General features: G+C 42.8%; 1 protein-coding gene across 1 annotated transcript; it reads right to left on the minus strand.

Annotated features, from left to right (window-relative positions):
• Nucleotides 1–1,111: 1,111 nt before the first annotated feature.
• LOC100382165 (uncharacterized) lies at nt 1,112–5,063 on the minus strand. The gene is made up of 3 exons (NM_001174925.1): nt 4,955–5,063; nt 2,191–3,675; nt 1,112–1,900 (listed from the first exon to the last, which is right to left on the minus strand). The coding sequence occupies exons 2-3, from the start codon at nt 3,659–3,661 to the stop codon at nt 1,413–1,415; spliced, it is 1,959 nt and encodes a 652-aa protein (NP_001168396.1). The 5' UTR covers nt 3,662–3,675; nt 4,955–5,063; the 3' UTR covers nt 1,112–1,412.
• Between the last annotated feature and the right edge of the window lie 5,337 nt (nt 5,064–10,400).

Consider the following 10,400-nt stretch of genomic DNA (forward strand, 5'->3'; position numbering starts at 1 on the left):
AAAGCTAAAACTTGTTTTTAGACTCAGCTAGTGCTTTTGGCAAACCAAACCCCTCAGCCAAACAACTGCATGTCTAGAGGTAGAGGAGTAGACTCCTCACACCGGGTAAGTCTAGCTGAGTATTAGTATACTCAGCCTTGCTTGTGGCATAATTTTTTTTGCAGGTACCCCTTAGGGTGATTGGTTGCTGGTGTGACTTGGCCTCCATCCCTGCCACTGGGATAGACGGTCGAGTGGGTTATTGCTTCCGCAGGAGAGGACCAGGAGGAGTAGCGTGGCCAGGCTTCGCCATGTTACTCGGTTTCTCCGTTAGTTATTTCCGCTGCATTAAAATTTATGGTTATTATTTCTGAAACTTCGATAATGTAATCACTAATGATACTTATTTAAATTTGTGGTATTATGTTTTATTGTATTTCTCTGTGCCTCACCTTCGAGTGAGCTAGTGGTATTCGATCCTGGTAAGTGGCTTTATCGGACCGAGGGACTGACGGGTTATTCCTGTTTAAGTGTGTTGCTGCCCTTAAGGGTTACACTTGGGCACTTAAGCTGGAATAATTCGGGCGGTTCCGCCACACATAAGTTATTAGTTGTCATTGTCTTGGTTGAGTACTTAAAGTTATTATATAATCTGCACGCATATTTCATGCAAATCGATGGCACACTAAACAAATTAACAACGTGTTGTGCTGATTAGGCGGTGGCAGGGATTCTGTTGTGCTGATTAGTTTCTCGGGAGAGTAAGGCACTTACATTGTTCTCGATTAGCAACGTGTATACCTCATCACTCCTTGTCGTAGGCCTTACAGCTCCTGCTTCAGCTTTCATGTAACCCCCCTCCTTGCTTCGATTAGCAACACATGACTAGAATTATTTCTGTAGGTTTTGTTAGATGATGTTTTATTGTAGTAGAGATTAGATGTTAGAAAAGAATATTTTAGATATTGAGGTCGATGATTATCTTGTTCGTTTTCATGTATCCGTTTTGCACTAACATTTTATCGAATAATTTGTATATCATCGCAACATTGCACTGTATAGTGGTAAAATAGTTAGATTAAAATAATAAAATTACGAAACCTTTTCCTTTTTTATAGTATATCACATTTGTACATAAATTATCTTGGTATTATATATAAGTTATCTTTGTATTACATATTCCTGTTGCAACATACGGGCACTAGTCATTACAATAAGTTGCTTACTTATCACTTATTAGTATAATGCCAAGCCTTACACAGACACAACCTATAACTTTCTTTTTTTATGCACTACCAAAGCACGGAAGAAAATTCAGTTTACATAGGAACGACCAAACTTCAACAAGCGCCACTTTTACGGCACTAACAACCAAACAAAAAAGTCCAAAACTCCAAAAATTGTGATCACGCACACTTCAGATCAAGAAGTGCTCATGGCACGACACCTGCTGCCATAGTTGGAGCAGCAGCAGCAGCAGCAGCCTTGCTGGTTTCCTGCAGCGAGATGACGGTCTCAAACGCGCCAACGAGTGCCTTCACCTTGCTCTTTCTCGCCTCAGCGACGAGCCGGCTCGCCGTCTCCTCAATCACGTTGTTGAACAGCCCTGGCTCCTGCTTTTTTGTCTCCTTCCCGTCCTGCCGCCGCAGCACAACGACCTCGGCACCTGGGTCTGTCGCTACAGCGCCGCCGCCGCCGCTCCTCTTGCTTGTGATCCTGCCGCCTCTGTTCCTGGATGCCGCGTCTGCCATGGCTACGGAAGGCCTGAACCGGAGCCGTCTCGGGGTGCAGCCACTGTTCTCTTCAGGGTTCAGTACTTTGCCCCGCCGGAACGTCAGCTTGCGAGGCGACTGCACTGGCAGCACGGTGCTCGAGAGGGTGGGCGGGGCAGGCTTTGATCTCCTTGCAGTGTCAATTTTTTCTGTAGAAACAGGAGGTGAAAATTCGTCATCCTCATGTAGTGAGCAAAAACTTAATTTTACATAGAAAGAACATTTGCCGACAATAAAGACCTATGTTGGCTTCAGAACCATTATTATTTACCAAAAGATGAGAAAAGAATTTACCCTAAGAATTTATAAGTAAACTTACATTAAGGAGAAGAAATGCACCAGAAATTTGCATAGAGAAACAGAAATGCGCACAAACTCATTCAGAAATTTTTTTTTTGCATCGTGTAGAGTAGAAATGCACAATTTTGTGAATCCGTACCTTTGTCAGGTCCGATCTCTTTAGTCTCCAGTTTGCGCACTCTCGGTGAAGCCGTCTTCAGAATTCTCGAATTTTCTGTTCCAGAAACCTTTTTGCTGCTATTGATTGGGGGAGCAATTTTCTCTTTTCTGACTGTTCTCAGCTTAACACTCGAGAGAAACTTGCTAGACATGTTTATAGATCGAGACAGTTTCAGTGGACCTGTTTTAACCTTGTCTTCTCTCTTCCTTGGAAGGATTTGAGCATTGTTGCCAACTTTGTTCCCTGTCTTCTTTCTGTCGGTACGTTTCCCTGAAGTAAGTGATGGGGATGACAGAGTTTTTGTTGTACAACCCGTTAGCTTTGCCAATCTAGAAGGTTCCGCAGATGAACCCTTTGTGACATATGCTGGGGGTGACTTGATCTCCTTAACTTTTTTCACAGCTGATGTAACTGTAGGCCTGATTTTTCTCTCTGGGTTACTGAACTTGGTGGTAGAAGTAACATCTGCAGGTGTTCTTGTTGTCTTTGGTCCACTGGAGCTGTCGACTGCTGTATGAGTAGATGTCAGATGCGATGTTCTTCCACTTTTCTGACTTGCGCCTTTGTCTCTCGTCATACTCATCAATATGTCCTTCGCCTTCAGTTTTCCAGGCCCCTTCGGCAGACTCTCTGATTTAGCCCCAAGCAAGGATTGTTCATGCTTCTTAGAGGCTTTTACAGTATGAGGAGTCCTGATATCTGAACTTGCACACTCATTTTCTGATCGATCAGGCACAGGACCCACATGTGGCTGTTCCTCAACTTCGCATACACTGTCAGCAGGCAGAGTGGTATCCTCCTCCTCAATGTGTTCGTCAGATTCATCGATCTCCTGGATAGCTAATGGCATCTCCAGCTCAATGCTTTCAGCTCCATCCAACGACTCCCCATTTCCACGGTCTGTCACATCATTATGAGATACGACAAGGCATTCTGCATCAATTGGCGGAGTTCCAGCCACAAGTTCAGATGCTTCAGCTGACGAATCTTGCACGTGGGGATTGCTTTCAGAATGATCAGGTGCCTTTTCAAGTGATGCTTTCAGGGTGATGAATTCATGCTTAGCAGGAGCAGTACTGCTACCACTTTTTACCTGAGAAATCTTGAGCTTCTGGTCCTCCTTTCTTGGTCTGATTTTTTGTGTTGGTACGATTTGAACCCTCTCGAGTTCCTGCTGGCTCCAAGTGCTCGCACGGCGCAATTGCTTGCGACTAGCAGGCCAGTACTTGTTGGGTTCCGAGGAAGGCTTGATCCCAAACTTGCAGCTGTCATGGCAAGAGCTGGTGGGTGCTCGTAGGTAACGCGGGACCGGCTTCTCCTTCCTCCTAACAACAGGTGTCATGCTGCTACCATCCATGGCTAGTGGAGCAGCATCTGTCAGGTCTTCGCATTTCGGTTGTGTTGGTGCAGGAGTGGAGGTGACGGCCTCTTTGATCACTTTTTCAGTCATTAGAAGCACAGATGCTGCAAATGCGGACACAGATGTGATGTGAGCAACACAAAAAAAGAGATGATGATATTCTGGTCTCAAACACAAGCGCATAACTGCAACAGAAGTGTGTGTGCTCACATTATTATATCAGTTTATTCATTTTTTTAAATAATGAACTGTTGCCCATCATTGCCCTATAATATTTTTGTGACTGAATGCACCTTTCCAAGGTCTTCATTGCAAAAGTACATAGAACTTGTTGCATAAGTTCACAAGAAAGCATTTAGGGAGGGAGCTGTTGATTCCCCTTTAGCCCTACTAATTCCCACTAAACCAAAAAAAAAACTATTGATTCCCCTTTGGCCATACTAAACCAAAAAAGCTAACCAACCTTGATAATGGAAAGGGTTTGTGAGTTACTCCTACTTATTTGTGCGAGTAAACCACATTGCGCAACCACCCAAAGCATATTCTATCCGTTCCTAAATAAACATACACCTCGCTTACTCCCGAGGTGTTAAGTTTTTATTTTACGTTTGACTAAATTTGTACAAAACTATGTGAATATTTATGATGTATAATAAGTATTCTTAGATTACGCATGGAGTATATTTTTATAATAAACCTATTTGAAGATCAAAACATTGGTACTTGTAGTCAAACATATAGTATATTAGAACGTAATAATGAGCCCAAAAAAAATAATTCAGTCTACAGCATCACCGTCCATAGGCCTATATATTTTAATCCGTACCTACTGCAGTATGGCTCATCACGGAATCATATTTTATATAGAAACCTTTTTTTTTCCTCCTGTTATCGTACGTAAAGATTGCGACGAGAGTATGAGACCCTCTGTCATTGATTGGCTGATACTTGTTGTGGCTGTGTGGGTTTAGCAGCCAAATCCACGACAGTACCACACCAAACTCGGTTTTCAGGTAAACATGAGCCAAATAAATAGCAAGACACGAGAAACGATTTTCGTCCCTCCCGGGGAACTGAAAGTGACCACATCTGGAGATAAACCCGAACCAACCAACGTACACGAACGACGAAGATCGAGACATGCATGAAACACGCGCATCGTTTCTGATCCGCGCTGCGTGCGTACGTGTCCGAACCTCAGGCCGAACACCGCAGGGGAGGGGACCGACAAAAGCGAACTCAAGACCGAGCCCGGATCGGACCGGCGGCGAGGCGACAGACGACGACGGCGATCTTCAGAAGAAGAAGAAAAAAAACGAACGGACGCAGGAACATGCACAAGGAACATGTATAGTGTAGAAGGCAGTGAGTATTAAACCGTACCTCTCGGCGATCCTCGACGGATGAGATTCAGGTTTCGGAGGTGCGGGCGAGACGGTGGCAGAGGCCGACCAGCGGTCGTCGACGGATTGAGGAGTGGCGTCCCTTGCCGCCGCCGCCGCCGTCGGGAGAGGGAGAGGGAGAGGGAGAGGGAAGGGGTCGGTGCAGGGTGGTGATGGGTTGGTGGAGCCATGGAGGAGGGGAAGCTATTAGCGTGGGAAAGGAAGATGTGGGGTCGTCTGTCCGTCCGTCCGTCTGCGAAGGCGAGGTATGTGCTATGTGTGTGTGCATCGACCGGGTTCATGCTCATGGACCTACATGTCAGCTGTGGCGATGGGTTTCGTTTTGTCAGTTTTTGGAGCTAAAAGTGGGTTTAGCCAGGGCTCCAAGCAACAAACAACCGTGTAAGCGATCTTTGTAGGGCTCAAAAAGCCTGACCAGTGGCTTTAGGGGGACGGTCTGTTTTTTTTTTCTTCTCTTTTGGTTTAATTCAACGAAGCGGGGGCGTTAGTTGTAACTCCCTTTGGCAGGAATAGGGTGTGCGTTTGAGGCTGGCTCCAACAAGGTCCCCTAAAGGGTTCTCTACCCTAAATATAGAGGACCAAACGGTCCTCTACGCTCTCCAGCAACGTCCTCTAAACGGTCCTTTAAATTTAGAGGACGCTGCTGGATTCTCTATATATAGAGTTTCTCTAAACGATCCTCTATTCATTTGACTACTTTAAATAACCGGTTTAGCAAAACTAAAATATGTACAATATATTTGAGAGTATGATAAACACGTATGTACAAAAAATAAAATTAAAAAATGTCTTTAATATAGGTATTTGAGTATAGAGAACGTGATTTAGAGGACGTTGTTGGAGAGAAATGAGATATAGAGGATAAAATCTTTTAGAGGAGACTGTAAAGGACAGATATAGAGGATGAATATAGAGGACGTTGCTGGAGACAGCCTGAACGAGACTGAGTTTGAGGTTGGTTATTAGCCGGGTTAATTTGATTCGTTTAGTGTGTCTGTTTGGAAGCCTGCTGGTCTTGATCTAATTAAAACAATTGTAAACTATATGTATGTTGAATTCTTTCTTCCAGACTCTAATTAACTAGCTAACCGGTGGCCATATATACTAATTTTAGACCAAAACTGGTGTAAAAGAAAACTGACCTCCTCCGCTCGACCTTGTTAACAAGTCACGGCATCGCCGCCAATAGTGCATAGACCGAGCCCATGCATGCGTCCAATCAAGCTGAACGGCCCCATCCCAGCTGCGTACGTAGAAAATGCAAATGTGATTAGGCAGGAGAGGACAGATGGAATCAGCTGAACTGAAACCACCGACCTCCCATCTAAATCTGCCTGCCCCCGCCGCTCACTCGTTGACAAAACCATAACCACGCGGTCCTCACGTGGAGACAGTTAACAAGCAAACAAAAATATTGGTTCAGACCTTGTTAAAGGAACGGTAATGAGATCTCTTACTGTCGGTAATGGTTACTAGTTATAATTAAATTGGATAGTAGTACCTAATAATACTTAAAAGAGCTTAACAACACAAAAATATTGGTATATCTATTACCCCATGTAAACTATTTACATTACATTTCGGTGAAACAAACACCACCTTAATAGCCAACACTATGGATCGGGCGTGTGCTTTTTGGTACTATTTGTTTGCCTCCATGCGGTGCTGCCGCTTCTCTCTCGACTCTACAGCTGTGGTAATGGTAGCGCAGAAGCACGCAGCAGTCCAGTCAATACCACCACCATCACGTGCACGCCCACGTTGTTGATTTTATGGCGGCGAACGCGCGCAGAACTTTTGATCCGATCTCGACTCAGTGATCCCCGAGAATATTACTGTATATCCTCTCGGTTCTAAATTATTTATTACATTGTTTGGTGGTATCCCATGATAAATTATTTTTAATTTAACTATATTTATTTAAAAAAACCCATCAATATCTATGAAACAAACTTATTATCATTATCATCGAACGAAAATAGTGGAGAGATTCTTCTAGCGTTTTGTTATTACATCCGAAGCTTTATCTTGTCTCTCCTAGTTCCGTATCTCATCTAGACTGATGACCCATGTCCATGCATATGGGTTATATAACAACATGATGTGTTTAGCCACAGTGCAAACCATGATTTTAAAAATACCCCACTTCGTTCCACAAATTATAGAGATAATTACAAAGATTTATAACATCAAATAGGTATAGTATAAAAATATAACTAATGAAGCATCTCATGGTACTTATCTAGTACCATAAATATTATTATCTCATTATATGAATTTGGTTAGATTGGAGACGCTTCGGCTCTTAAAAAAAAGTTGAAATCTCTACTCCTTCAAAGCACGAGTTTCCACCGTCGTACTTCGTCGTGCGTTAGGCGCGAATCGCGTATGTCGTTCGTCCCTCTCCCCCCCCTAAAAATGATGGAAAGATATGCTAACTTCATAAGTCCATTCATGAATTGAAGCAAGCATATCGGAGTTGAAATCTGCATTTTGAAAAAGTGATCAATGTGTTTGGTCTCATAAAAAAATCTAGAAGAGCCTTGTATTTACAAGAAGGTTAGTGGGAGTGCATTTGTATTTCTGATCCTATATGTCGATGACATACTATTGATTGGGAATAACATTCAAATGCTTGAGGACATTAAATCTTCATTAAGAAAGAGTTTCTCAATGAAAGATTAAGAAGAGGCATCATATATTTCTTGCATAAAGATCTATAGAGATAGATCAAAAAGACTAAATGGATTAAGCCAAGGTATAAATTGACAAAGTATTGAATCGGTTCAATATATAGAATTGTAAGAAAGGATTCTTGCCAATGTCACATGGCATTAATCTTTGCAAGAGCTAGTGTCCAATGACAATTGATGACCAAGAAAGGATGAAAACGATTCCTTACGCTTCGGCTATAGGATCTTGCATATATGTAATGCTATGTACACGCCCAGATGTCTCCTATGCTCCAAGTCTTATGAGAAAGTATCAATCAAATTATGGTGAAGCTCATTGGACAATTGTTAAGAACTAGTGTGTGTCGCACGCACTGCGCGTGATTTCAAAACTCTATTACGTGATAACATTGTATGTGTTGGGGGCCTTCTCCTTCCGAAGGTCCTCAAAAACATAATTAACCATTTGTTTTCAGTGTAAGCTATTACAGGAAACTTCGTCTTCAAGATACAAGCTTCTCCCTTATGATGAAGGCACACAAGATGAAGACAGATCCAAAGAGGATAAGAGTAAACGTCGAAGCTATCACCAGATGGACAGCTTCGGCTCGCAATGAAGATGATGAATAATGATGATGATTGAAAGAGGAAAAGGCTACTTAGTCATTAATAACTTGTATTACGATCATGTGTAAATGTTGAGGACATAAATGTACTTTTGCTCTGGCTACGTCTCGTGCCTATAAATAGATGAATAGTAACACCGTACTGTTCACGCTGGATCGTAATTGTTGGGGGTATGCTTCATCGCCGAAGGTCCCATAAGAAGAAACACCTTCGAAAGATTGACACAAAGCCGAAGCTACCAATCAGAAGGCTTCGGAGTACATTTCCAAAGGCACCGACTTAAAGATGAAATGACCAATCGGCTCATGATAATTTGTATTATGATTATAGACCTTTGTAAAGGGCATGAATGTAATTCCCCACAGGCTGCGTCCTGTGCCTATAAATAGATGAACAGTACCTTTGTACTGTTCACGCGATCCTGTAATTGCTCACGCGCCACACTTGGATTTTTGCCTTCCGTCAAACCGAAGGTATAAATGTAATTAAATATTATATTTGATATCCAAGTTTATACAATGATAACATATGAATAACATTATGTGTTTGTTCATTTACCTTTTCATGTTTTATATGTTTCATCTTTCATTATCTTATAACCGTGATGATGAAGGTATGCCCTTCATGACCTTCGTCCGAAGATTGTTATATCCTAAGGGAAATAATGCTTCGAAGGACGAAGGACTTTAACATTTAACACTTTGTGTTGCCTTGTTCTTGATTCATAGCATTTGAGAACAAGTCCCCAACATTGGCGCCCACCTCCGGTGAACTCACTTCCACTTTTTGAGCTGATGGCTTCGTTCAACAATCAAGCTGAAGCTGCTTTGGCTACGAAGCTGGTGCTCCCGATAAAGGCGGTTCATGCTCAGAGCCGGCCAACAAGAAGCAGAAGAAGGAGGCCCAGAGAAGAGTACAGCATGTTGCGGTGCAGGTACCCTTCATCAAGTCAAAATGGTCCCACATCCCAATTACCTTCTCCCAAGAGGACCTTCAGCTCAAGGATTACCCTCACAATGATGCTATGGTCATATCTTGTGTCATCAAGGGATTTCTAGTCCACAATGTTCTGGTTGATACAGGCAGTGCATCGGATATCATATTTGCTAAGGCCTTCAGACAGATGCAAGAGCCAGAGGATAAGATCCATGATGCTACACACCCTCTTTGTGGTTTCGGAGGAAGGCAGATTGTAGCACTTGGCAAGATCACGATGCCAGTGACCTTCGGATTTATTCATAATACAAGAACTGAACAGGTTGTGTTTGATATTGTTGACATGGAATACCCCTACAATGCGGTCATTGGTCGTGGAACACTCAACGCATTCGAAGCAATTCTTCATCCAACATATTTATGCATGAAGATACCTTCCGATCAAGGGCCTATTGCTATTCATGGAAGTTAGGAAGCTGCCAGAAAGGCTGAAGGAAATTGGACAGACTCAAAAGCAATCCACAATATAGATGGAGCCGAAGCTTGTGAACAGTATAAGTACAGAAGAGAGAAGGCTGCTTCGGCTGATCAGCTGAAGCCCATGCTTCTATGTGAAGACATAGCAGAGCAGAAGGTATTACTGGGGTCCCAATTATCTGAAGAGCAGGAGAAAACCTTGATAAGGTTTTTATTCAACAACAAAGATGTTTTTGCATGGTCAGCCAATGATCTCTATGGTGTTAACAGGGACGTCATTGAACATTTACTCAATGTCGATCCATCCTTCAGACCCAGGAAGCAAAAGCTTCAAAAAAATGTCTGACGATAAAGCCGAAGGTGCTCGGAACGAAGTAAAAAGACTTCTCAGTGCTGGTGTCATCAGAGAAGTAAAATACCCAGAATGGCTAGCCAACACTGTTATGGTGAAGAAGGCCAATGGTAAATGGAGAATGTGCATTGATTTTACTGATCTGAACAAGGCTTGTCCAAAGGATGAGTTCCCATTACCAAGAATAGATTCTCTAGTAGATGCAGCAGCTTCGTCAGAGCTCATGAGTCTACTAGATTGTTATTCAGGCTATCACCAAATCTGTATGAAGAAGGAAGATGAGCCAAAGACCAGCTTCATAACCCCCAGTGGTATATATTGTTATCTTCGGATGCCTGAGGGGCTCAAGAATGCTGGAGGAA

This window comes from Zea mays, chromosome 1 (genome assembly GCF_902167145.1).
Source record: "Zea mays cultivar B73 chromosome 1, Zm-B73-REFERENCE-NAM-5.0, whole genome shotgun sequence".
Taxonomy (NCBI): domain Eukaryota; kingdom Viridiplantae; phylum Streptophyta; class Magnoliopsida; order Poales; family Poaceae; genus Zea; species Zea mays.

Coding starts and splice junctions, on each gene's coding strand:
- LOC100382165 (NM_001174925.1), bottom strand. CDS start 3,661: ATGACTGAAAAAGTGATCAAAGAGGCCGTCACCTCCACTCCTGCACCA. Junction 1,901..2,190: donor AGAGATCGGACCTGACAAAG/GTACGGATTCAC, acceptor CTGTTTCTACAG/AAAAAATTGACACTGCAAGG.